The following is a 27,979-nucleotide window of genomic DNA, read 5'->3' as shown; positions in this document are numbered from 1 at the left end:
TTTGTGTAACACAGCACTGTGAGAAAGCAACCAAGTTTATTTCATATCAAAAATGACAAACACAAAGAAAATAAATGATTCATTAACCAAACAATGTGATACAGAACATATGCAATGATATATAGTAATGTTTATACATTTCTAAGGACATTCAAACAAAAATGTAACCAATATACTGCAAAATATTGCTGTTGAAAATGTCGGAAAAACACAAGACTAGTTTAAAATAATCAGTGCAGCGTCTGCTGTTTATTAGATAAGCCACATGCATTATGATCCCTCAATACAATCATATTCTGGTTAGAACTGCATTCAAAACTATTGAGCCAATATTTTCAGCTCATATGGCTGAAACATTTTCACATGATGAGCTTCCAACAATGAGTGAAACAGTACGATCATGTGCAGAGTTTGGAAACATCCAACATTTGGATTCATTTTAATGAGCTCAGACTTGTTGAAAATGCAGAGGAGCTGGTTGTGAACTGAGCTTCAGAGAAACACAACATACTGATATTCACTGTGGAGCTTTGAGTGGAAAAAGACAGAAAACAACATGTGGATCCTGGAATAATGGGAGCTTCCATCTTTAAAGGACTGAAGAGGAAGAAGTTTACAAGGAATCATTTAGAAGAGTTTCAAACATCAACTGATTGAATCCATGAATCTGCAAACGTGTTTCTGAGTGAAAGAGACAGACATGTACAGACTGAACTATCTGTTCAACAGTCAGAGTGTTTCTCTAATAGGAGGACACTCAGTTCAATTGAATTCAATTTTATTTATATATTTATACAGCGCCAAATTACAACAGCAGTCACCTCAAGGTGCTTTATTGTACAGTAGATCGCACAATAGATAGAGAAAAACCCAACAGTCATATGACCTGCAGACCTGCAGTGTGAGAGCGAAGTGCTCTAATAGGGTGATATGGTGCTACAAGGTCATTAAGATAAGATGGGGCCTGATTATTTAAGACCTTGTATGTGAGGAGCAGGATTTTGAATTCTGGATTTAACAGGAAGCCAATGAAGGGAAGCCAATACAGGAGAAATCTGCTCTCTCTTTCTAGTCCCTGTCAGGACTTTTGCTGCAGCATTTTGGATTAGCTGAAGGCTTTTCAGGGAGTTTTTTGGACATCCTGATAATAATGAATTACAGTCGTCCAGCCTGGAAGTAATAAATGCATGAACTAGTTTTTCAGCGTCACTCTGAGACAGGATATTTCTAACTTTAGAGATGTTGCACAAGAAGAAAGAAGTCTTACATATTTGTTTAATATGTGCGTTGAAGGACATGTCCTGGTCAAAAATGACTCCAAGGTTCCTCACAGCGTTACTGGAGGCCAAGGTAATGCCATCCAGAGTAAGAATCTGGTTAGATACCATATTTCTAAGATTTTCAGGGCCGAGTACAATAACCTCAGTTTGATCTGAATTATGGTCGACAGTATCGAACGCTGCACTGAGGTCTAGCAGGACAAGCACAGAGATGAGTCCACTGTCAGAGGCCATAAGAAGATCATTTGTAACCTTCACTAAAGCTGTTTCTGTGCTGTGATGAGCTCTGAAACCTGACTGAAACTCTTCAAATAAACCATTCCTCTGCAGATGATCTGTTAGCTGTTTGACAACTACTCTTTCAAGGATGTTTGATATGAAAGGAAGGTTGGAGATTGGCCTATAATTAGCTAAGACTGCTGGGTCTAGAGATGCTTTTTGAGTAAAGGTTTAACTACAGCCAGCTTGAAGGCCTGTGGTACATAGCCGATTATTAGAGATAGGTTGATCATATTTAAGATCGAAGAATTAATTAATGGCAGGACTTCTTTGAGCAGTTTTGTAGGAATGGGGTCTAAAAGACACGTTGATGGTTTGGAGGAAGTAATTATTGAAGTTAACTCAGAAAGATCAATTGGAGAAAAAGAGTCTAACTTAACATCAATGGTACTAAGAGTAGCTGTAGATAATATTACTGTACATCTGTGGGATGATTATTGGTCATTTTATCTCTAATGATATAAATTTTCTCTTTACACTCCACTCAGCACAGACACGCTGAGGAACCAGACCTGACCCAAAACCCAGGATAAAGAGTTTGAGTGAATGTGGTGTTGAAGGTGTGGAGGTGGATCAGAGTGTCAGAGGAGACTCTGTAGAAGGACAGAGTGCCAGCAGGACAGTCCACATACACTGCTGCTCTGTTAGAGACAGAGGAGGAGGAGGAGGATATGAGTGTTTGTCTGTTACTGTCACAGACACGAAGACGACCATCATCAGAGCATCTTAGACTCCAGGAGTGATCATTGTTTCCAAACCTACAGTCATAACTGCCTTTCCTTCTGATGCTTCTGTAACTCACTGATATGTCAACCCTTCCTGTCCACTCGACCTCCCAGTAACAGCGACCAGTCAGACCATTTCTACACAGCAGCTGAGGTTCCTCAAATCTGTCTGGATGATCAGGATATGACTGAACCTCCTCCACATGTGTCACCTTCCTGTTGTTGTCAGACAGTTGGAGGTTTGTGTTCACTGTGTTTGTGTCGATTGTGAGTTGACAGGAATCTGATGGAGAGAACAAACACAATCCAGCTGCAGTTATTGATCCATCATCTGTTCATTGATTGACACTTTGATGATGACTCCTGACATCAGAGTTGTGAATGATGAAGATGGTTGAATGTGTGCTGCTTTGTTTTCATGAATCCCATTAAAATCACACTTACACTTCCTCAGACCTCCTGGTCTCAACCATTGGACTCCAGCAGGCTCCATCCTGAAAGGAGGAGGGGGGTCAGACCAGCACAGTCTCTTTCAGCATGCACACATGGACATTACACGGCTTTCATACACATACTGTTAGACACTGATAAAGGAACAGTCCAACATTTTCACAAATACACTTCAATCCATACGTGGATCAAACTGCTGATGATACATCAGTACTGTATTGAATGTAGCATCAATGGCTGTCAATGAGTTTTAAATGTTTTTGACAAAATTAATGGTATGTGCAAAAGAAGGTCAATAATGACACAATCCACAAAAAAAGGAATGGTTGTACAACTGTCTAACAAGAGTGGGGTTTTTTTTGTTTGTTTGTTTGGTTTTTTTTTTTTACCAATTTGTTTGGGGTCAATGATACCTACAGTGGGATGCAAAAGTTTGGGCAACCTTGTTAATAGTCATTATTTTCCTGTATAAATCGTTGGTTGTTACAATAAAAAATGTCAGTTAAATATATCATATAGGAGACACACACAGTGGTATCTGAGAAGTGAAATGAAGTTTATTTGATTTACAGAAAGTGTGCAATAATTGTTTAAACAAAATCAGGCAGGCGCATAAATTTGGGCACTGTTGTCATTTTATTGATTCCAAAACCTTTAGAACTAATTATTGGAACTCAAATTGGCTTGGTAACCTCACTGACCCCTGACCTACATACACAGGTGAATTCAATAATGAGAAAGAGTATTTAAGGAGGTCAAGTGTAAGTTTCCCTCCTCTTTTAATTTTCTCTGAACAGTAGCAACATGGGGGTCTCAAAACAACTCAAATGACCTGAAGACAAAGACTGTTCACAATCATGGTTTAAGGGAAGGATACAGAAAGCTGTCTCAGAGATTTAAGCTGTCTGTCTACCTATTCGGAACCATGGTAACAGGGTTCTGGCTGATCGGAGCTGGCTTGGCCCTGACTTATCAAAGGATTAAGAAAGCGGAACCGACTGTTCAAACCCCCACAAGGCTGCCCGCTGGGATTGGAACGATGGGACGAGGCGTGAGTTTCTCAAAATGGGCTCATTGAGTGACAACATCACGGAACGTAAGTTTGGATAACATCATAGAAAGCTCGCGGCTCTCCAACGGGAGATTGAGAGACCGGTGTCGGACTGTTAGAACAGCTTTGGAATTCGTATGAGCTGTTCGCACTAAAGTAAAAACCACCATCACTTCATGCGGATACCACTTCGGCGCCAGCTGCGGTCTCAAGGCTGGAGCTGAACAAAACACCCTGATAATGACTGTGTTTAGACTGTTCCCCCCATTCCAAGCCAGGCCACCTGGGTTGGCTGGAAGTCTGTTTACTTAGCCTGGAAGGGCGAAGGACACTGTCTCAGCTGAACTGAGCTGGACACACACACACACACACTGATATGCACACACTGATCCCCCCCTCCCTTTCCAAACGCCTTCGATGCTTGTACCCTACCGGGGAAGATGGCAGTCGACTGGACCAGCGCAGACATGCTGCAGGACCGGATGCGCTGTCTACACCGGCTCTCTCTTACCCTTTACCCGCCCCTGTTGCTTGTCTTGTGTTTCTATGGTGTATTGATAGTCATGTGCTTTTTGTGCTGAGGTGTTTTTTTTTCTGTTATCAAACTGTTCTCCCACTAGGAGCTCACTCTGAGTGGAGTTTTCATTTTAATAGCAAACACTGAAATACAGTTTTTGCACGCAGCAATTAATTTTGTTCCCTCAAATTTAGCTTTTCTTCACTCAAAATAAATTTCTAGTCAAAATGCAACACTTGCACGTGCAAATTTTGTTTTACGTGCGCTCAGAATACTGGCACAAAAATAACGAGATAAGAGTGATGCAGAGGAAGCCTTTTCTCCACCCACAGCACAAACTGAGCCGCTTGAGGTTTGCTAAAGCACATTTGGACAAGCCAGCTTCATTCTGGAATAAGGTGCTGTGGACTGATGAAACTAAAATTGAGTTATTTGGCCATAACAAAGGGCGTTATGTCATGGAGGAAAAAGAACACAGCATTCCAAGAAAAACACCTGCTAACTACAGTAAAATATGGTGGTGGTTCCATCATGCTGTGGGCTGTGTGGCCAGTGCAGGGACTGGGAATCTTGTCACAGTTGAGGGACACATGGATTCCACTCAGTAGATTCTAGAGACCAATGTCCAGGAATCAGTGACAAAGCTGAAGCTGCGCCGGGGCTGGATCTTTCAACAAGACAATGACCCAAAAAAACTGCTCAAAATCCACTAAGGCATTCATGCAGAGGAACAAGTACGTTCTGGAACGGTCATCTCAGTCCCCAGACCTGAATATTACTGAAAATCTGTGGTGTGAGTTAAAGAGAGCTGTCCATACTCGGAAGCCATCAAACCTGAATGAACTAGAGATGTTTTGTAAAGAGGAATGGTCCCAACAAGACAGAGACCATGATCGTAGCTCCTCCTGATCTATATTCTAAAATCAGTCAGGTTCTTGTCCCTTTTTGTTCTTCTGCTAAGCCAAATATTCGAAATCTTGGAGTAATATTTGACTCTTCTCTGGGCCTTGACTCACACGTAAAATCTCTGTCTCGTTCCTGTTTCTTTCATTTAAGGAATATTTCTAAATTGCGACATATGGTCTCCTTAGCTGAACTGGAAAAAATTGTCCATGCATTTGTGTCATCGCGTTTAGATTATTGTAATTCCCTGTTTACCAGCTTGGATAAATCATCTCTTTCTCGCCTCCAAGCTATACAAAATGCAGCAGCCAGACTGCTAACTCGCTCTAGCAGGCGAGCTCACATCACTCCTATTTTATGTTCTTTACATTGGCTCCCAATAGATTTTAGAATTCGTTTTAAAATTATTGTTTTAACGTACAGAGCACTAAATGGCCAAGCCCCAGATTATTTATCCAAGCTTCTCACAAAATACACTACTGCTCGCTGTCTCCGCTCACAGACTCAGAGTTTGTTGGTTGCTCCCAGAACACGTCTGAAGACGAAAGGGGACAGAGCCTTTCAGTCTGTGGCACCAAGGCTGTGGAACAGTCTACCTCTACAACTACGTTTGGTTGACTCTGTGGAATCCTTTAAAAAACAGTTAGAAACTTTACTGTTTAAACAAGCTTTCTGTTGACCAATGCTTTTTACATTTTTATATTTTTAATTTACATTTAAACTCTATATTGTGTATATTGTGCATTTTGCTATTTATCGTACTGTTTATTTTAATCTCTGTTTGCAGCGCTTTGTGACTACCTGTCTATGAAAAGCGCTTAATAAATAAACTTACTACTATTACTTACTAAAATACTTCAACCACAATCCAGAATCTCATTGGAACCTACAGGAAGCGTTTAGAGGCTGTAACTTCTGCAAAAGGCAGATCTACTAAATATTGATAATTTCTTTTTTTGTGGTGCCCAAATTTATGCACCTGCCTGATTTTGTTTAAACAATTATTGCACACTTTCTGTAAATCCAATGAACTTCATTTCACTTCTCAGATATCACTGTGTGTGTCTCCTATATGATATATTTAACTGACATTTTTTTATTGGAACAACCAACGATTTATACAGGAATATAATGACTATTAACAAGGCCCAAACTTTTGCATCCCACTGTATATTATACGTTGTTTACATAAGTAGTCCAATACCTCCAGGGTCTGAGCCTCAGTGTATGAACCCTGATTCTGGGTTCAAACTACTCTGCGTTTATTAAGGCTGTTGTGTTTTTAACATGTTTTAATGCTTTGTATGCAGCACCTGAATTGAGACACAGCAATTCTCTCCATACCTGAGAGTGTCCAGTCTCCAGCCTGGATTCTTCAGTCCATCCAACAGCAGCTTAATTCCTGAGGTCCCTGGATGATTGTAGCTCAGGTCCAGCTCTCTCAGATGGGAGGGGTTGGAGCTCAGAGCTGAGGCCAGAGAAGTACAGCCTTCCTCTGTGATCAGACAGCCTGACAGACTGCAGACACACAAAACACAAGAATAAATCTGTAAACACTGCAGGAAAAGATTGTTTTATTTGTTTTTCTTTCTTTCTTTCTCCCAAACATAAGTGGCATTCATTACAGTGCCATTCATTCATTTGATTTAGTTAAGCTTTATTTATGATGTATCATTTCATAACAAATAACACATTTGTTTACTAATTCAAATGTACTTTTGGAAAAACTAAGAAAAGCTAGTAGCCCAACCTTAAGGTACAAAATGCTCAAACACTCGGAGACTGAATATTTTTAATTTTAGCACTATTGGTCAATTAAAAGAAGAACCCAGCCACAACCATGCAAAGCTTGGCACCAGTGTACTACAAATGCGGGTCCTGGATTAATGGGGAGAGTTGCATCAAAGAGGACATATGGTAAAACGTGTTTGTCAAAAAATAAAATGTACATCATCAAGATTTAGACTTCCATACTTGATTAGTGTTGGGATTTATTTTAATCTTTGGCATGAGCAGTGAAGCATCTCTGGGGAATGTAGTCAAGGCCATAAATCAGGTGTTAGGAGATGGTATGCACTCTACACCTCTTATTTAACTCTACAGGTCTAACTGGGGTGCAAGAGTTGGCTGCCATGGTAACAGGAGCATTGGCTGGTCATTTCCAAATACAAAGAAGATCAGAAAGCTGTAGAAGAAGAAACATGAGCCTGACTGAGAACTGTGGCTTTCCTCCAATGTCGATGGCGACTTGCAAAACTAACTTGAAATTTTAACCATTTAGATAATAATTTGTGAAACCCCTTAACTACAGCATATTTTTCATATTTGTCAAACAGTAACAATGAAAGGAAATTGATATGTTATAAAAAAAAAATAATATCCTAAATCTCTCACTTGACATGTGGATGAGAAAACATGTTATATAAACAGATTCTTGCTCATCAGAGATAAAAAAACCCAAAAACAAACAAAAAAACCCCAGAAAGCATATGGAAAAAATATTAAATGAATAAAACACTAAATTAAAGACTAAGGATACACCTAAATGTAAATACAAGGTCAATTTAAAATTCCATATATTTTTATTAGTAAAGTAATGTAATCCAAATTTTAAAATAAACATTAATTCAATTCATTTTATTTATATAGCACTAAATGAGAAAAACCTTTGCTTGAATGATAAAATGTAAAACCTGACCTGAGAGTCTTCAGTGTACAGTTTAGACTCTTCAATCCATAAGACAGAAACTTTACTCCGGAGTCTTGCAGGTCACTGTTACTCAGGTCCAGTTCACCAAGACTGAAAGATGAGGAGCTAAGAACTTTGGACAGCGTGTCGCAGCTTCTCTCTGAGAGTTTGCAGCCATTTAGCCTGAAAATCAATTATATTTGAGCTCAAGTGACATTACTCTTATTTTCAACCAACTACAATAAAAACAAATATTTCCATGTACACTTCATTAATCGCAATACTACTACTATAAAACTTGAAATTTAAGTCTGAGGGAAAAAAACCTTTTGAATTTCTGTTGTAAAAACACATTTACATCTCTATATCAGTGATGACTGAAAAAAATAACATCTTTTATTTTTGATGCTATGTACAGATTAAAATAATTCTTATTTATCACATACTCAACCCTTACGCAGCCCCGCATTCATCGTCTGTATAAAACATGTCTCTTTAGCTTCTTCCAGAAGTTACAGTTTGCTGTATAAACTATGCGCATTAGAAAGCAAGTACATAACTAACGAACATGGAGACAAGATCATGATAAACTTCCTGAGTCATGTACACCTGGATGAGACAGCGGAAAGATCAGACCCCTGTTACTATAGTGGTAAAATTGATGGTAGAGGTGCTTATTGTTAACCACAGAATTATGCTGGAAACAGTACCTTGGCTGATAATGTTGCACCAAAAAACTTGGCCAGGACACAAAGGAAATCTTTCAATTGAGCAAATGGTTCACAAGTTACGTTCAAAACAAAGCTGCATAACAACTGTTGGAAGCCAGCAAGAGGTCATGCTTTAGAGGAGGGTTCTCAAACTCAAATGAGCCACTGTCCACTGCTGGCACAGTCATTTCATTGGAGGGCCACTTTAGTGTTTAAGTAGTACAAAACAAACAAGAAACACCCACTAATATTTCCTAAAACTTCGTGTTTTCTTAGTTTTTTATTTTGTTTGATTGTTTAAAACTCAAATATTGTTTAGCAAGACAAAACTGCAAATGTAACACATTTTTTTCTCTCCAAACTGTGGTAAATGGACCCTCTGGCTAATACATCTGGCTCCGTGTTGAGCTCATAGCCGGTAACTAGCTTTACTGTCTGGGTCACCTTTGCTAGTGAGAAACACAGAGAGGCATTGAAAGGCTGCTCCAACGGAACTTTGTTTCAGAGGCGGCAAACACAGTGTACAGTCAAGTCTTAACAACTTACTTACAACTGGGCTCGTCAGGCACTCTTTTTGGCAGCAGTGGTCATAATTATACTTACAGTGGCTTGCAAAAGTATTCGGCCCCCTAGAACTTTCCCACATTTTGTCACATTACAGCCACAAACATGAATCGATTTTATTGGAATTCCACGTGAAAGACCAATAGAAAGCGGTGTACACGTGAGAAGTGGAACGAAAATCATACATGATTCCAAACATTTTTTTACAAATAAATAACTGCAAAGTGGGGTGTGCGTAATTATTCAGCCCCCTGAGTCAATACTTTGTAGGACCACCTTTTGCTACAATTACAGCTGCCAGTCTTTTAGGGTCTGTCTCTACCAGCTTTGCACATCTACAGACTGAAATCTTTGCCCATTCTTCTTTGCAAAACAGCTCCAGCTCAGTCAGATTAGATGGACAGCGTTTGTGAACAGCAGTTTTCAGATCTTGCCACAGATTCTCGATTGGATTTAGATCTGGACTTTGACTGGGCCATTCTAACACATGGATATGTTTTGTTTTAAACCATTGCACTGTTGCCCTGGCTTTATGTTTAGGGTCGTTGTCCTACTGGAAGGTGAACCTCTGCCCCAGTCTCAAGTCTTTTGCAGACTCCAAGAGGTTTTCTTCCAAGACTGCCCTGTATTTGGCTCCATCCATCTTCCCATCAACTCTGACCAGCTTCCCTGTCCCTGCTGAAGAGAAGCACCCCCAGAGCATGATGCTGCCACCACCATATCTGACAGTGGGGATGATGTGTTCAGACTGATGTGCAGTGTTAGTTTTCCACACATAGCGTTTTGCATTTTGGCCAAAAAGTTCCATTTTGGTCTCATCTGACCAGAGCACCTTCTTCCACATGTTTGCTGTCCCCCCCCACATGGCTTGTGTCAAACTGCAAACGGGACTTCTTATGGTTTTCTGTTAACAATGGCTTTCTTCTTGCCACTCTTCCATAAAGGCCAACTTTGTGCAGTGCACGACTAATAGTTGTCCTATGGACAGATTCCCCCACCTGAGCTGTAGATCTCTGCAGCTCGTCCAGAGTCACCATGGGCCTCTTGGCTGCATTTCTGATCAGCGCTCTCCTTGTTCGGCCTGTGAGTTTAGGTGGACTGCCTTGTCTTGGTAGGTTTCCAGTTGTGCCATACTCCTTCCATTTCTGAATGATGGCTTGAACAGTGCTCCGTGGGATGTTCAAAGCTTGGGAAATCTTTTTGTAGCCTAAGCCTGCTTTAAATTTCTCAATAACTTTATCCCTGACCTGTGTGGTGTGTTCTTTGGACTTCATGGTGTTGTTGCTCCCAATATTCTCTTAGACAACCTCTGAGGCCGTCACAGAGCAGCTGTATTTGTACTGACATTAGATTACACAGAGGTGCACTCTAGTTAGTCATTAGCACTCATCAGGCAATGTCTATGTGCAACTGACTGCACTCAGACCAAAGGGGCTGAATAATTATGCACACCCCACTTTGCAGTTATTTATCTGTAACAAATGTTTGTAATCATGTATGATTTTCGTTCCACTTCTCACGTGTACACCACTTTGTGTTGGTCTTTCACGTGGAATTCAAATAAAACTGATTCATGTTTGTGGCTGTAATGTGACAAAATGTGGAAAAGTTCAAGGGGGCCGAATACTTTTGCAAGCCACTGTAGATGCTTCCATCTCCCGTTTCTGGTCGGTAGCAACAGGTACTTTTCGACTCGTCTTTTTCTCTCTCTCTCGCACTCACAGCTTTTTTGAATAATCACTTTTGAAAAAAATATTTTTTCACGTCAATACGCGGGCCACAAGTAGAGGGGACAGGGGCTGCAAGTGGCCCGTGGGCCGCAAGTTTGAGACCCCTGCTTTAGAGGATTAAACAATGGGGATAATGCGATATATATTAAGTGAAGAATTTAATTTTTTCAGAATCAGCTTGGCTATATGATACATACTGAGTAAGGTTGATTATAACAAAAACAAAAAATGTTAATTATAAGTGTTATCAACTGAATGTGTACTGATGGAGAGAATTTATTCCTGAATATTTATTATTTTATTTTTATGTGTATTCAGTTTGGAGGAGTTAAAGAAAAGTAGTGGGTGCACTACAGATGGGTCTATGAGTATCATTTTGAGGGTGACATGCACAAATGTTTCAGAAATGCTAACACTTCTTGCTTCTGCAAACTATACATTGAATCAATATTTTAAAATAAAATAAAGAGTAGATGTTTACATACAGAGCTTTGTTGGAGGCTTTGACCACTGGCAGCAGCCTCAGAAGAGCCTCCTCTGAAGCAGAGTATTTCTTCAGGTCAAACACATCCAGATCTTTTTCTGATGACAGTAAGATGAAGACCAGAGCTGACCACTGAGCACGAGACAGTTTATCTGTGGAGAGACTTCCTGATCTCAGGGACTGTTGGATCTCCTCCACTAGAGAACGATCATTTAGTTCATTCAGACAGTGGAACAGATTGATGCTTTTCTCTGCAGACAGATTCTCACTGAGCTTCTCCTTGATGTACTGAACTGTTTCCTGATTGGTCTGTGAGCAAGTTCCTGTCTGTGTCATCAGGCCTTGTAGGAGAGTCTGATTGGTCTGCAGTGAAAGACCCAGGAGGAAGCGGAGGAACAAGTCCAGGTGTCCATTTGGACTCTGTAAGGCCTTGTTCACAGCACTCTGGTAGAAGTGTTTCTCTGCAGATTCTCTTGCTTCAGACTTCTGGGAGGTGGTTTGTTGTTCTTCCAGCAGATTGAGTCCAGAGTTGATGAAGGTCAGATGGACATGAAGAGCAGCCAGAAACTCCTGAACACTTAGATGGATGAAGCAGAACACCTTGTCCTGGTACAGTCCTCTCTCCTCTTTGAAGATCTGTGTGAACACTCCTGAGTACACTGAGGCTGCTCTGATATCGATGCCACACTCTGTCAGGTCTGATTCATAGAAGATCAGGTTTCCTTTCTGCAGCTGATCAAAAGCCAGTTTTCCCAGAGACTCCATCATCTTCCTGCTCTCTGGACTCCAGTGTGGATCTGTCTCAGCTCCTCCATCATACTTGACCTTCTTCACTTTGGCCTGAACCACCAGGAAGTGGATGTACATCTCAGTCAGGGTCTTTGGCAGCTGTCCTTCCTCTCTGGTTTCCAGCACATCCTCCAGAACTGTAGCAGTGATCCAGCAGAAGACTGGGATGTGGCACATGATGTGGAGGCTTCGTGATGTCTTGATGTGGGAGATGATCATGCTGGTCTGCTCCTCATCTCTGAATCTCTTCCTGAAGTACTCCTCCTTCTGTGGGTCAGTAAACCCTCTGATCTCTGTCACTCTGCCAACACACTGTGGAGGGATCTGATTGGCTGCTGCAGGTCGTGTGGTTATCCAGACGCGAGCAGAGGGAAGGAGTCCTCCCCTGATGAGGTTTATCAGCAGCACATCAACTGAGCTGGACTTTCTAGGGTCAGTTAGGTTTGTAGTTTTGTGGAAGTCCAGAGGAAGTCGACACTCATCCAGACCATCAAAGATGAACACAACCTGGAAGTCTTCAAAGCTGCAGATTCCTGCTTCTTTGGTTTCAGTAAAGAAGTGATGAACAAGTTCCACCAAGCTGAACTTTTCCTCTTTCAGCACATTCAGCTCTCTGAAAGTGAATGGAAATATGAACTGGATGTCCTGGTTGGCTTTGTCTTCAGCCCAGTCCAGGGTGTATTTCTGTGTTAAGACTGTTTTCCCAATGCCAGCCACTCCCTTTGTCAGCACTGTTCTAATTGGTTCATCCCTTCCAGGTAAGTCTTTAAAGATGTCTTCTTGTCTGATTGTTGTTTCTGGTCTGTCTGGTTTCCTGAATGCTGTTTCAATCTGTCTGACCTCATGTTCATCATTGACCTCTGCAGTCCCTCCCTCTGTGATGTAGAGCTCTGTGTAGATCTGATTCAGAAGGGTTGGGTTTCCTGCTTTAGTGATCCCCTCAAACACACACTGGAACTTCTTCTTCAGGGTGGATTTAAATTCATTCTGACACCGTTGCAAGTTCCTAGTGGAGGTTCCTCAAAGAACAAATAGAAAAAACAAATTAATCATACATTAATTAAGTGCACATTTTGAATGATTTTCTTGTCATTTTTTTAGACATTAGTAAATGTTTCATTGATCGAGCAGGTTAAATATTTAGAGAAATATTCTTACTTGTCTGAAGACGGTTCGCCAACTCCTCCTGCTTCATTCTCCTCAGTAATTCCGCTGTAATCGTCAGAAATGCGTCTCTGCTACTTATACTCTCCTCTTCATCCTTACCTTGTAATACATCCTCATCCTCACATCGACTCTTTAAGCATTGTAGGTCATCTGGACTCAGATCTGTCTGGATCTTCTTTAGCCCGTTTTTCACAAAAGTGATCATATTGGCCTCCAGTATCTAGAATAGAATACTTATGAATGCCCCAAAAACGTTTTTCTCTCACAAGAGAGAAAAGAAGAACAGGAATTAGAACAACAATGTCCAATGTGGGAACAGGTAAAATCCCCATTTTTCTAAAATATTTTCCACATATCTATCCCTATCTATTGCTCTTAAATCTTTTGGAACACTAACCAGGTCTGGTGAAGTGAATACAAGAGCCCATTTTGCTACTGTAAACAGCATCCTTTAGCCACCTGAAAATTAACACTTCTGATGACAGTAAGATGAAGACCAGAGCTGACCACTGAGCACGAGACAGTTTATCTGTGGAGAGACTTCCTGATCTCAGGGACTGTTGGATCTCCTCCACTAGAGAATGATCATTCAGTTCATTGAGACAGTGGAACAGATTGATGCTTTTCTCTGCAGACAGATTCTCACTGAGCTCAGTGTTACATCACTGTGCAGTGTAATACCTTTATTCCCCTTTCAGTACTACAATTTTAACGATTCCTCAGCAGCTGGCTCTAGATGATCCATACAGTACATTGTATGACCATACATTTTTTAGCTGAAGAGCTTAGGTGTTTCTCTTTATATCGCCATAAATTTTGAAAAATGCAAAGTATTACTTGGTCATCATATTTCCAGCTACATAATGTTAGTTATCATTCCCCACAGCTAACACTACTGCTATTCTTCTACAATCTCTGATTATCTTCTATTTGGATTATCATACACGGCTCAAAAAATGAAGGGAACAATCAAAACACACAATGTAACTCCAAGTCAATCACACGTCTGTGAAATCAAACTGTGCACTAAGGAAGCAACACTGATTGACAATAAGTGTTGCTTCCTAAGGAGGAATAACTAAACATCTCAAATACTGGCATGCAGTTTAGAGGAGGCAGAAATCTGAGCACAATATTCTGTTCAAAGGAAAGCTCGCTCTACCGTCTGAATCAGAACCCAGCACAGAGATAACTGTGAACAGAATAGATGTAAAAGTAGTTGTACATGTACAGACCCTAAATAGGGAGTCCAGTTGTTTTTGACGCTTCTGGGCAGACTGACCACTGGGAGCCTCTGAGCTCTGCTGGTCCACTCTGTGGAGGAACCATGAAGAGTCAGAATAACACATCAAAACATCACAACCTAAAATGAAACCTGCTCTTCATTAAAAAAAACAAAACACTTGATAATGCATGGAGTTCTGATGGCACAATGCCTGAAAAAAAGACATCATGTTAGTTTTTTTAATCTTAATATTCTCTTGCTATCTGAATGTTGACAGCATGTAGCTCCATTCACTGTATAAATCAGAATCCTGATAGCAAAAGCTGAACAGTGATTTTTGTTTTTGTAAAAATACTGTAAACAAAAAAAGGCAATTAAAAAATACGAACAGCTAGAGATTCAGTACTCTCACAGAATTTGCAATAAAACTATTACATCTTTTGGAGACAGTATAGAGACCCTCAGCAGTCGAAGATAACAAGAAAAATCTGCACAGCACTTATAAAACAATACTGTACTGTGTGCAGTCCCCAACGTCCCCTTAATCAAATAAAATTCAGGGAGTTGTGGTGGCAGACTTCTGCATTCTATTTATTGATCCCTATTTTAACAATATCACTCTAGTAATAGTAAAATCACTTTCTTACTTAGTTATATGCATGTAGTTGTATGCAATGTTATCAAAAGTGGGCCTCATGTTTAACACACTTTCACAGAGGGGTTATTGTATGAGGTAGAGACATCTAGGCGCTGAATCAAAGAGAGGTGATGGGTGGTTGTAATTCTCCTGAAGGGGGAAGGGGATCAAGGATGAGATGAACTGAAGGTATAGAGTAAAATTGTATTGAGAAATTTTATTTGACTTTGGTCAAGACATATGTAAGAGACGTTTTTTAGAGACCATTTGGTTGTGTTCCCCTAGTAATCTCTCTGCTGCAGCATTAAAATAAACTCACACCATTTTGAAGCTGTGTAAGAGCAGTCTTGGATCAAGTTTTGATGACAGTAGTACTTAACCAAGTAGACGTTTGGAATGGGGTAAATGCAGAGAAAAGGAGCAGAAATAGTCAGACTGGCCCAGATGAGGGAGAGTAGCAGCTGTCTAAGTATGTTTAATCTTAGTCTAAGCATGATCCAGTTCCAATGTTGGGAAAAGTCAGGGAGCATCATTTCTGTTATGTTCAATTAAAGTTCCATTAATTCATGTCCTCAGTTTTAGGGTGTTGGCAATGTTCTTATAACACACTCCATTTTTATGTTGAGCTTGTGGCGGACCACTAGAGGGCTCCACTCGCACCCAGTGTTGAGGAAGTGTGTTGCTGTGTTTTGTGGCGCGATGTGTTCAGTTGATGTGAGAAGAGAAATAAAGCAGGAGTGAGAACTGAGAGCTCCATGTCGTCCGTTTACCTCCAAAAGCTAATTCTTTTTTTCAGATCTACAGAGAGTTCCTTGCAGTGAGGATCGATGTTGAACTTCCAGTGACCAGTATGACAGAGTGTGAGCGCAGTAACGCCAAATTGAACACACTTGCTCCACATTCATACTGGAGACCTTGTAACACTAACCAATTGGGAGCTATGAGAATTTGGTGTGTTGTTTTACTTATCGTGTTGTTCCTTACAGTCTAAGTGTTGAATGATCTAAGCTACACATGTTACTGCCGATGTTAGGTGTGACGCTAGCTGCTAACTCTGATAGCCACCCCACCCCCCGAAGCCAGATTTTATGGAAAATAGGGTCTGCACACTGACAATTTCCATACTGTACACCTGTTTGGGTTTCAATTACTTTAAAGGACACTTTAAAACTTCACAATGGGAACACTTTAATTGGTTTTATTTATTTGAAAGAGCTCTGATACAATTCAGAATTAGTCTTTCATTTCAGTGTCTTTATTTTATGTTATTTTGTTCTGTTTTATATCTTTTCACTCTAAAAAAAAAAAAAGCACTATTAGTGTGCAATTTGGTTTATTGTGTTTGTATAAGTTTATGAATGGTACTGAGTAGGGCTGGGCGATATGACCCCAAATTCATATCTCGATATTTTTTAGCTGGATGGTGATATAAGATATATATATCGATATTTTTTTAAAGCCATAAAGTAAGAACAAAAAGAGAGTTCTTAGTCACACTGTGTCCCAGATGTCACACAGGCACTTTTATTAACATACAGCATAGATTTACATGAAAAAAATCACTCAAAAATAAATGATCAGCATTTATTAAATAATAATGCTCCATAAATAACAGAAAACTATGTTGTTTTTGTGCATAACAAAAAGCTCACAATTGTGCAGTCAAAATGTAAACTAAAAGGCGCTGAGCATAATAACAAAGAGACAGATTTCACAGCTGCTCTGTTCCCAACTTCTACTGCGTGACTGACAGGCTGGAGTTTGAAATCCTCTTTGTAACCGTGTCTCTGAACAGGTGCCATTTATGGTCCTTATACACACACACAATACGGTAATATTATGTTGAAGCACAGTACGTATTACTACGCGAGGCTCTAGACTACAGTAGCCGTAATGCTCCGACAATCCGTCAAGCGGTGCAGCTCTGTAGCTTACCAAAGTCATACTAAAACATTTTTTGACAGATTGCTGAGCGCCATGCAGCACATTAAATCAGTTCGCGGTCATCAAGCACAACCAGAATTCATACATAAGGCGCGCTGTCAACTATTGAGAGAATGAAAGGATTTTAGGCCGTGCAGCCCCTCTGCGAACTGCATGGCGTTAGCGTGGTTAGCTCGTTAGCGTGGTTAGCTTGTTAACACGTTGACGCCGTCCAGCCCCACACACGGGGCGATGCGCAGTAACTCGTTAACGGAGATTTGTCGTGTCCATCTTGTCGCTGCCTGCAGGTGAAGCGATGGGGGAGGAGGGGGAGTTCAGTGAAGGAGAGGCGAGGCCGAGTAACGTTGTGTAAAGACAAAAGTGGACGAAAGAGAGGCAAACTTGTGGCTCCAAAACTATAATTATAACGTAACATAGACTATATCGATATAAACGATATTGTCACATCTTATATCTTGTATAAAAATATATCGATATTTTAAAAAACTTGATATATCGCCCAGCCCTAGTACTGAGGCAATAAAGGTCCCAGTTGTTCACTTTCAAGCCAACTCCTTTTGTGAGTCTCCAAAACAAAACCTCCTTCTGAACCTAGTTAGATGTCTAGGGTCTCTATTCGAACTGAAATTGTACTGGTCCTGAGTAGAGGCGCTACAACTCCAACACACCGCTTCACATATAAACATAGAAATGTCCGTGAAACAGAGCTAAACATGATGGAGGATTTATTCACAAACACTGAGTCATAACAACATTTAGACACACATTACCTCTCTGCAGGACAACACACGCCTGATTTAAAGAAAATGATATCATCTTTAGACTGGCCACTCTTACAGGACACAGAGCTGGGTGGAGGTCCAGGTGGGTTCCTGTGAATAATGATGGAGCAGTGATGTGAGGGCTGAGCTGTGACATGGAGAAGAGTCATGGACAGTTAGAGATGGTCATCTCACCTCTGAGCTTTGGTCTGGCTCTCATGTTCCCCACACAGAGTGGTTTTAGAGGGAGGGACTCCCTCCTCTCTGTCCTCACACTGATCCATGCTGCTTCACCTGCAGAGGAAACACAAATCATTCATGTGCACATCAACTGAAATCCTCCTTTCCATCATGTGTGCTGTCCAAATATCAGCTGCTTCTTTCCTGCTTCATCTCAGTGTGAGCTGAATGCAGTCAGACAGCAGTGTGAGGCAGAGGAAGCTGCCATCAGCTGCTCTACTATCAGTCCACTAGATGGAGCCGTGAAGCACACACGATGCATTCACTGACACACACTGATTCACTGTGACTGGAAGCTTCAGTCAGTCCAACACGTGTGAACAACATTTTAAACATTTCAGCTGATCCATGATTCAAAGAGGATCAGCAGAGTTAAAGCTTCACACTAATTCTTCCTGCTGAGTCTGAACAGGACAGACAGAATCAGATGTTCTATCTCTACTTTTAAGATTAGCAATTATTAATTTCAGGCTTTCTTCCACAGCGTGTGTTTGTGCTTCCTTCCTGCCCTTACCCCCTAGCACTTTCTGAACCTGGAAGCAGCCGCCATCACTTCCAACATTTCTAAACTAAAACAAATGTCGTCTGATTATGTTTCAAATATTTGCAGGTGTTTCTTGGGCTCACCAAATAAAAACAACTTGAAAATCAACTTTGTTTCTGTACAAACAAATGTTAATGTATTTAAAAAATTGTCTAACTGTACTGAATATGTGTTGTAAATTTGAGTTTCAGGAAATTAAATTAAAATAACTAGTTTTCCTCTTTTTCATAGGAAAGTGATCAAAAATATAAAAACACAGAGAAGCCATTTGGGGATTTAAATGTTTCTTCTGTTATTATAGATTTCCTTGTTGTTTATGAACACAGTCACTCTGTCTAATTTTCACTATGAATCTTAAAACTACTGTTGCAGGCTCTGTTTTATGGCTGCTCGGCTGATACATGATGGGTTTCCATAGATGGGAACAAGTTGTGCTGAATCCTTTGGACCTGGATTGTCTGAACAAAAAGCATCTGTGTATTTTTATTTCTGGCAGTAAAACAGTACTATTACGGTTTAATATTATTTCTGCACAACTCAGCATTTACAAAAATCTGCAGTGGCTCGTTTATATAGGCTCTTAACTTTCTATCAGGAATATCAGTTTCATTTGAAAGCAGGAGTCACTAATGGTCATCTTGATTCCTGAGTCTTCTTCACTTGGCTGAAGTTGTGATGACGGTTTTGTTTTTCAACGTTTCTTTACAATGAAAGGATCTTGTCTTCTGTGGACGTCCAGGCCTTTCGCTGTACTTTTCTTCTGTGAATGAACTGTTGATGTGTCCTGTCCTGATGTTACTACCTCTGTGTCTAAACTGAACAGAATCCACTTCAGTAAAATCCTCTACCTTTTTTTAACAGTCTTTAAAATGGATCAGCATCTTTAAACTATCAGAATTGAACTTGAAAAACACGTACAGTATACTATTAAAGTATTAAGAGACACACTAAACATCGGATGTTGGATAGCCGTGCAGATCATGTCTATATTGGGTCCATCAGTCCGTGACCTACTGTAGACATCTATAAGCTGTCCAACCATGGCCCAACGTGGATGTCAATATGGCGTTTAACATTCAAAATTTGGACTGCGTAATTTTTTTCAACATCAGGTGGATGTTTATGACAAGTTTAGTACGCATTAAAAAACAAACAAACAAAAGAAAACAAAAAAACAACTTTTCAGTGGACCAAAATCCAAAAACAAAATATAAAAGACGTCAATCCAACATCACTTAGCACGATGGATTTCTATTAAATGAGTTCATACTGACATTTCAGGCAGTATTACGTTAATGTCTACCTACAGTTTTCCATGCCGTTAAAAACATTTTAAAATCCAGACTTTCCAGACTGACTCATCAGTTTCAACAGTCAGATGTAAATATTTCTACAGCAGCTCTGAGAACTTCTTCTATCAACAGTTTCTGAAGCTTGAAGTTGAAGTTACTGTGAAGTTCAGTCTCTCACAGCAAATGCCAACTGCAATTATTTTTTTCTTTTGAAAACATGGCTCCTCTCCACCTGCTCCACAAACTGATGGAGGCAAGAAAATGCACCTTCAGTCATCAGGAAGTGGATCCACAGTAACAACAACTCTGAGTTCAGCTGTTGACCATCAACTAACTCTGCTTCATTATCAGATGAGTGTCTGACTGTTTAATTTTGTGTCGTCAGACTAGTTTTAATCCTATGTGGATTAAAACTAGTGTCATTTCTGTTTGTCACTCAGCAGATTTAGCTTTTAATAAAAATAATGGTGTAACTTTGTATCTTTCTCCACATTCATAATTATCAGTAAAATTCCCTGAGAAATACCTCAGTGTGAAAGTCAACATAGCTTGGTACTGAAACAAGACCCTCCTTTTCAAGGTCGCCTTTGAAACTGTTTCTAAACTATGGAGAATAGTTCAGCTGTTTCACTGTTGCTCCTGAATGCAACACATGAGAAACTTTCCACTCCAAGTTTCATATGACTTCAATACAGACTGATGAGATGTCTGTGTCAGTCTTTTTCTTTTGAAATAAACTTTACTGAGATGAATGAAGATCAGGAATTTAAAGGATTCAGAAAACTGATGCTAAAAGTTCTCCGAGTTCAGTGTAGAAATATATTTTAACTCACTGTGGAAACTCTGATCAAAGTTAAAGTCTGGTTTTAAACTTTGAGCTTTTTTGCTCAAACAGTGTTACAGAAATAATATTAAACTATAACAGTACTGTCATATGCAGTGATAACCCCAAAAACTAAACACACAGAGATATAAAACATAAAAAAAAAAAAAAATCTGAACAGGCACTGTTGATCTGTTTATGAAGAACAAGCAAAAATGGTATAAGACCATCAGAGGTGGGGAAAAATCCCCAAAATGACTCTTTTGTATTCAGATGTAAAGTAACCGTTCATGTGTTGTTCCTACACGTCTCATAAAATTTAATTTGTTAAAAATCAAAGTTTGAATTCATATTCACTGCAGTGAGCGAAAACAGTGCAATTTAGTGCAAAAACACTTTTTCTGTTTCACAGTAAAATATAGATATGAAAACATCTGTAACATCTGCACTTTGACCAAAAATATTTCTATTATTTCTAATTATTTCTATTTTGTACAGACCGAAGACAAAAGGTTTAATTTAGTATTTATATATAATAAATAAAAGGCCTCTACAAATCAAATCAATATGTAAAATACAAAACAGATTTTCCTTCAAACTTTTTTTCTCACCCGGAAACAAACAAAACTTTTGTCACAGCCCAACGTCTGAGTTTTACTAATCATATAAAAATAGTGACTGAAGCATCTTTAAATGTTCTGATTTATTAACAGAGTGTTTAAAATGTAACTTTTGTTCAGTCTGAGAAATGTAAAACCTGTTTCAGTGTGAAGCCAACAGTTGATGATAATTTTAACAGAGGCCGACCTGCTGAATCGAGGCTGCGTCTGTTTTAAACAACACTTTACAAAGTCCTCTGCTGTCCTCCACCTGAACACAAAGAGGGTGAGAACTTTATGGGTAGATATGTAACCACCTTTAAATGATCTCAGTGACAGACAAATGAAGGAAGATATCTGTGGTGGCTCCACCCGAAACATATCCACAGACTGCAGAGTTGTTATACTTTTGTCATTTCTAATTAGCTTATATTTGCATTTCTTTTTCACTTTGCCTTTTAATTCTGTTTAATTTTGGTTCGTTTGCTTCTTTTACTTTAGATTTTATTTTTTAATTATTATGTATTTAGGGTGCATGTCAGAGGCTGGACTGATTTATATTAATGCAGATTTTATAATAAAAACATTAAACTCTTTGAAAGCAGTGACAGGTGTTTTTTTCATTGTTTGTTTGTTTTTAGCCAAACTAAAAAAAAAAAAAAAAACACTAACGGGACATTTCCTGTAAAATGTTATTTAATATTCAAATCATTTCATTGATCATTATAAACAAATTCGTTTTTCTTTGTATTTTAACTTTTTTTCAGATATATTTTTAGTTCAGGGTCAGTTTTAGTGAACTACATTAACGTTTGTGTGTTTGGTTACAGTTCTTCCTGTTGGAGCGGAGCCAACAGTTTGTGGCGCAGTATTTTTAAGACCGCCACGTCGAATCTGTATCTAACACACATCTACACAAAATAATCATTCACAAAGTCCGCTGTAAATAAAAACACCCGGAGCTCATAGTGTCTCCGATCGAGCTCAGGCCACATTCAGTGTGTTTGGTCTGATTCCCGGACTTTGATCACACACTAACAGAAAATGGCGGACACGGACGGGCTCGTCGGAAAACATTACAGACCGACTTTAACGGAGAGAGCGGAAATAAAAACACACACAGTTTGTGTGTGAAGAAATCAAACATGAGCTGAACAAACAGTAAAGTACTAAAGACAAACTGTTAAAGGAGGAAACAAAGCAAACTTACAGTTTCTTCACACACAACAAGCAATAACAAGCTCCACTCCACGAAGATCAGGAAAGTGAAAGTAAACTTTGAACAGGAAAAAAAAAAAAAACGCAGAGAGGCGTTTGAGGACACTCAGCAACATGAAACACTGTGTGCTGCGTTCAGGTGCACCTCGAAAACTCCCTGATCTCTCTCAGGTGGTGATTTATTTCTGCTAGATTTCCTGTTTGAAACACAAACGTGTGTCATCACTTGGTTGTTCTTCTTACTGCAGCATTTGAATATTTCACTAAACTGATGTTTCTTCAAAGCTCATTTCAACTGAATGAAAGTGCAGACTGAGAGTGGATCACATGATGTTTAAGGTGTGTCATGTGACATGTTCAGTATTGTCACACGTGTCTAGATTGTCCCTGATATCATAACTGCTCAAACACTGATCATTATATTTGAAGCATTATTACTGATGGCAGCAAAGTTTGAATGGAGCTCTCTGTCTGTGTCCCAATAGAGATTGAAAATGTGACGTCAACCGCAAAGGATTCTGGGAACTCGTGGCAAGAGGTACTAGCGCACGCAGGCTTTCAATTGAAATCAGTTACACAGCGATAAAAAGAAACACAAAAAATGGCAAGAAGCTGTTGTGTTATTAACAGCCACGGGAAGCCGACAGGTAAAGAGATCGGTTGTTATCGGATTACGTCGCTGAAGACAAATTGTTCGAGCCATGTTTCCGAAGTAACAAAGAGGCGACGGATGGCCTGGATTGCAGCCATTCAAAGACCAAATATAACGTTCCAGAACACTCCAGCTCACATGTTAGTCTGCTCCAAGCAGTCCCACAAAGCTCAGTGTTTTGTAGTAGTTAATACGTCATTTTTATAACATAATTGGTGATATAGGTTACAAGTAAGTCTGGCGCTGAACAGAAATTGTCGCGCTATGCTCCTTTGTTTATTGTGCATAAATAGTGAATTGTCCTGACACAATATTGCGTTTCGCTTCTGTTATTACCATGGGGCATTGACACAAACATATACTTTTATTCACAGGATAAAACAGTTGTTTTGTATCACCAATTGCACAGTAGGATTACAGCATACAGTATTATTGTCACTGCTACATTTCTGTAATGTGAACCAGAAATTATTTCCACTACTAATTAATTACCGTTGAGCTCAAAGGTCCTATTAATAAATGGTTAACGAATGTGTATTTATGAAGACGATTTGTGAGGTAAACTTACGATGCATACGATGGTCTTTCGTTCTACACGGTGCATTTCAAGGTCCTGCACCCATCCGTCGGTAAACTGTACCTGGGCTTGTTGCAGTGACCTGAAGTTACTAAACTTCATGAGTGTATGCACTCACTCCAAGAACCGTATGATTATAACTATGAGCTTGGTGAAAGTTGGGCAGCACGCTAACGTCTTTTGTCCACTGTGTGCTCGTACGGGTCTGACCCTTTCACTCTTTTGATTTTTTCCTTGTATCTTTTCTTTGACTTTTCATCAAGTCTGTCTTTGTACGGACCAGCATTGTCCTCCTTCGTTTTATACATAACTTTTTTGGGGGGCAAAGAAAAACCAAGAATTTATTGGAACCGGAGAATGAACGTTTTGCGGTGCTGCAAATGCTTGCGTTTGATGCTGTACTTGGATTGTTTTGCCACTGGTTCCCGGCATGCAATGCGCGAAAGTCACGTGGTCTGTCAATCTCTATTCAGGGTCTGCACGCTTGAAGTACGCACACTACGCGTACTACGTACGGTGCGTACTATAAGTACGAGAAGTGCGGAAGTGAGAGGCTTGTGAAATGGGACGGTCTAGCCTCGCGCTGTTCAGGTTGCCTAGCAACCATGATACTAACAGCGAGAAACGTTTCATACGTTACATACAGCTTTGTTTGACAGAAATGAAGGAGAAAAATGTTTTGTTGGTTATTCATTTTTGTCATGACATCACTTTGGTTAGTTGAGTATCTGAGGCTGAGACCACAGGACTGTAAAACATGATTGTTGGGCTTCAATTCTGTACCGAACAGTCATTTCAACGCCCTGATTGTGCAGCTTTAATTTAAAATGGGTGATAAGTTTAGCAAACCGAAACAGATAACTGCTATTTGGAAATATTATATGGAAATTATTACTTTATATTTTTTTATATTAACAACTTGTTAAAATATATATTGAAAATATTACATTTATCAATGTTTTATTAATTTTTAACACATCTCTTCCATCTCAGGATCTGACTTTATCTTTTGATGTACCAATTGGAACTGATATGTAATTATCTGTTACTGTTCTGATTAATTAACAGACAGATGCATACGTAATACACTATTTTTGGTTGGTCTAATTAAGTCAGTTCAAATAACAAACACGACATCCTGTATTTTTGTATTTGGCTATTACACAAAGAATGGTTGTGATAACCGTTAAAGCAGATTCAACATTTGTGACAAAGGATTTTTAAGCAGACAGAAGCCAACATGTTCAATTCAGTTCTGTACTACATTTATACATCAATCTACACTGTAATTATAAACACCACCACTTTCTAACAGCTCTTGACTCTAACCTGTTTGACCATCATCAGTTAATCTGACAGCTGTTTCTCTGGAATAGCATTTGAGCTCAGACTGCTTTACTGAGTGGGAGAGCAGCAGCTCCGCCTCCACAGACTGATGGAGGCAGGAAAACACTTTTGATTTAAATGATGAACAGATCATTCCTGAGTTTACTGAATCTTGAAATCACACGAATAAAGAGCTCCATCTAAATACAGCTTTTTACTGTGTCTACAAACTGATCTTGGTGTCTCACGTTAGATTGTTTTTAACTGCAGCATCTCTGTGTGTGTGTGTGTGTGTGTGTGTCACACCTTCTGACTGCTCAGACCGAATCAGACTGAAGTGCACATGCTTACATGCACTGTTAGGGTTGTTACAAATGGTTTTACATTTAATTGTCTTGATGCATGCTCAATCATCCAGGTAAGGAAATCCCAAAAGATTGATTCTGTTCATCTGGACGCAGCGCTTTCAGTGGGAGAAACCCTCATCCAAGTGACTTCTTCTTTAGTGTCAGGTAACTGAAGGTTTCCACAACCTTATACAAAATCTTATAAACATCATTCTTCCGGCAGACAAGCACGGTCTTGCTAAACCAGAAAGACTATCGTGAGAAAGTGTTGTCACTACTCACTGAGAAAACCTGTTTTATTCTCCTCTCTTTGTTTCACTGTGAACAGTTTGTCACAGTAAGCTTAACTGAGGCTGACATGTTAAATCAAGGCTAGATGTATTTTAAAGAAGACTTTATAAAGTCTTCTGTTAACCGGTGGTCTCCCTGCATTTACTGTGTCTGATCACAAAGACCTCACGAGTGAGAATTTAAATTAAATTAACATTGTAGCAAATGATTACGCATCTTTAAATGATCTCAGTGTCTGACATACACCCATTACATGCAAACAAATAAAGGAAGGCATCTAGGCTGGCTGAAACCCCACCAGAATAGAAACAAACACAAACAGCAGCGTTATTAATGTTTGGAATTTCTAATTAATTTCTAATTTTCTTTGTATTTCTTTTTGACTTTGTGTTTTTATGCAGTTTAGTTTCAGTTACTTTCCAGAGTGAGTTTGCTCATTTCAGTTCAGAATGTTATTTATTTTTTAATGCTTAGATTTAACCGAGCTTTTATTAGCTTGAGTCTTCATTTGAGTCTTTATTTATTATTGTATTTAGGGTGTATGTGAGAGGCTAGGCTGATGTAATTTAATGCAGATTTTACAATAAAAACACAGAACATTTTGAAGCAGTTTCCTGTCAAATTTCCCTTTTGTACTTTTGTAAAGTTTTTTATGTTTTCCAAGTTCACAGTTATCTTTATCAAGCCATTTAGTTAGAATGGTTAGTTATAATATATCTTCTTCAACATTTTGTTTCTATTTAGTTTGGTCTAGTTCTGAGCTTCATTTCAGTGAGCCGAGTGTTTTGTAACACTTTTGGAGCCGAGCCAGCAGTCTGTGGCACAGTGTTTTTAGCCGACATGCTGAATCTGTATCTAACACACATCTAAGTAGAACAATCATTTAGAAAATCTGCTCCCCAATCTTCTGCTGTCACTGTGAATATAACAACTCAGAGTCTCTCTGACTGAGCTCAGGACACATTCAGTGCGTTTAGTTTGATTCCTGGATTCTGATCATTCACACCAACAGAAAATGGCGCACAAACTCAAACACTGACTTAAAGTCAGTGTGGAATTAATGGAGAGACCGGAAATACAAACACACACAGTTTGTTGTGTGAAGAAATCAAACATGAGCTGAACAAACAGTAAAGTTCCTAAAGACAAAATGTTAAAGGAGGAAACAAAGCAAACTTACAGTTTCTTCAAACACCAACAACAAGCTCCACTCCACACCTGGATACTAAACACGGACACACAGGTGAGCTGCTTCCTGGAAGGAGGCGGGACTCCACCTGAAACTCAGCACAGGTGGGAGGGGCTCAGCTCTGTGTGTGCTGATGTGTTAACTTTAAAAATATGCCGTCTGACTGCTCAGACTGAGTCAGAGTAAAGTTCACATGCTGACGTGTGGAGACATGAAACCTTGTTGTAGCTGCAGGTGTGAACACACTGATCCCAGATCAGCTCTGCTGTATTTGTAACATGAACATTTCTGCTGCAAAGCTTCAAATGTTCAGCATGTTTCTCTGTTTCCAGTCTGTAGATCCAGTCACACTTTCTACCTTCACCTGTGCAGTAAAGACTGAGAGCAGAGCTGAAACCAAGCGTCCAATCAGTGAGCAGCATCAACACCTGAGCTTCATTCAGACTCTGTTATTGAAGATGTTGTTGGTACAAAGTTAGTGGTAAGTTCATCACATGAATCCTGTGATGAAAGCTTTATTTCACTGAATGTTTCTTCAAAACTGGGGTGGGGGAGGAGAGACACTGAGACAGGTTTTCAGACCAGTTTATGACTGTTTAACTTCTTTAAACTGGTCTCATTTCTGCTTTTCACTAAGCAGCTTCAGCTTTCATTTAAATATATTTTTAATTTAAGAATCTTTTTCCATAAATTATTCAGTAAAGTTCCCTAAAAAATACCTCAGTGTAAAAATCAACATTTCTTTCCTTTTAATCACTCTTATTCAAAGAGATCAAAACTATAACTATATCCGAAGAACAGCCGTCAGTTTGGATGTTTCGATGTTGCTCCTGAAGGCAGCACACATTTATGACATGACCACAGACAAACAAACATTAATGAGACCTGCATGAAATAGTGATCAGGATTCAGAAAACTGTTGTCAGAAAGAGGTCTCAGTGCCGCTGTTAAAATTATTACAGCTCACTGTGGAAAC

At 39.5% G+C, this 27,979-nt stretch overlaps 1 protein-coding gene across 2 annotated transcripts; it reads right to left on the bottom strand.

The window, feature by feature from the left end:
- Positions 1-27,085, bottom strand: LOC146389425 (protein NLRC3-like). 2 transcript variants are annotated; one of them, XM_084910220.1, is made up of 10 exons: positions 26,995-27,085; positions 18,101-18,199; positions 17,915-18,016; positions 14,574-14,652; positions 13,330-13,558; positions 11,384-13,190; positions 7,904-8,077; positions 6,550-6,723; positions 2,729-2,778; positions 1-2,567 (listed from the first exon to the last, which is right to left on the bottom strand). In XM_084910220.1, exons 2-10 carry the CDS (start codon positions 18,187-18,189, stop codon positions 2,044-2,046), a joined length of 3,228 nt encoding a protein of 1,075 aa, XP_084766346.1. In that variant the 5' UTR covers positions 18,190-18,199; positions 26,995-27,085; the 3' UTR covers positions 1-2,043. The 2 variants fall into 2 exon arrangements, with proteins under 2 accessions (XP_084766346.1, XP_084766336.1); XM_084910210.1 differs by lacking the exon at positions 26,995-27,085 and adding an exon at positions 22,614-22,721.
- Between the last annotated feature and the right edge of the window lie 894 nt (positions 27,086-27,979).

This window comes from Perissodus microlepis, chromosome 3 (assembly GCF_051167445.1).
Source record: "Perissodus microlepis isolate ML-2025 ecotype Zambia chromosome 3, ASM5116744v1, whole genome shotgun sequence".
In the NCBI taxonomy this organism is placed as follows: domain Eukaryota; kingdom Metazoa; phylum Chordata; class Actinopteri; order Cichliformes; family Cichlidae; genus Perissodus; species Perissodus microlepis.
Note: the sequence above shows the minus strand (reverse complement) of the source record. Positions and strands in the feature narration are given on the sequence as shown.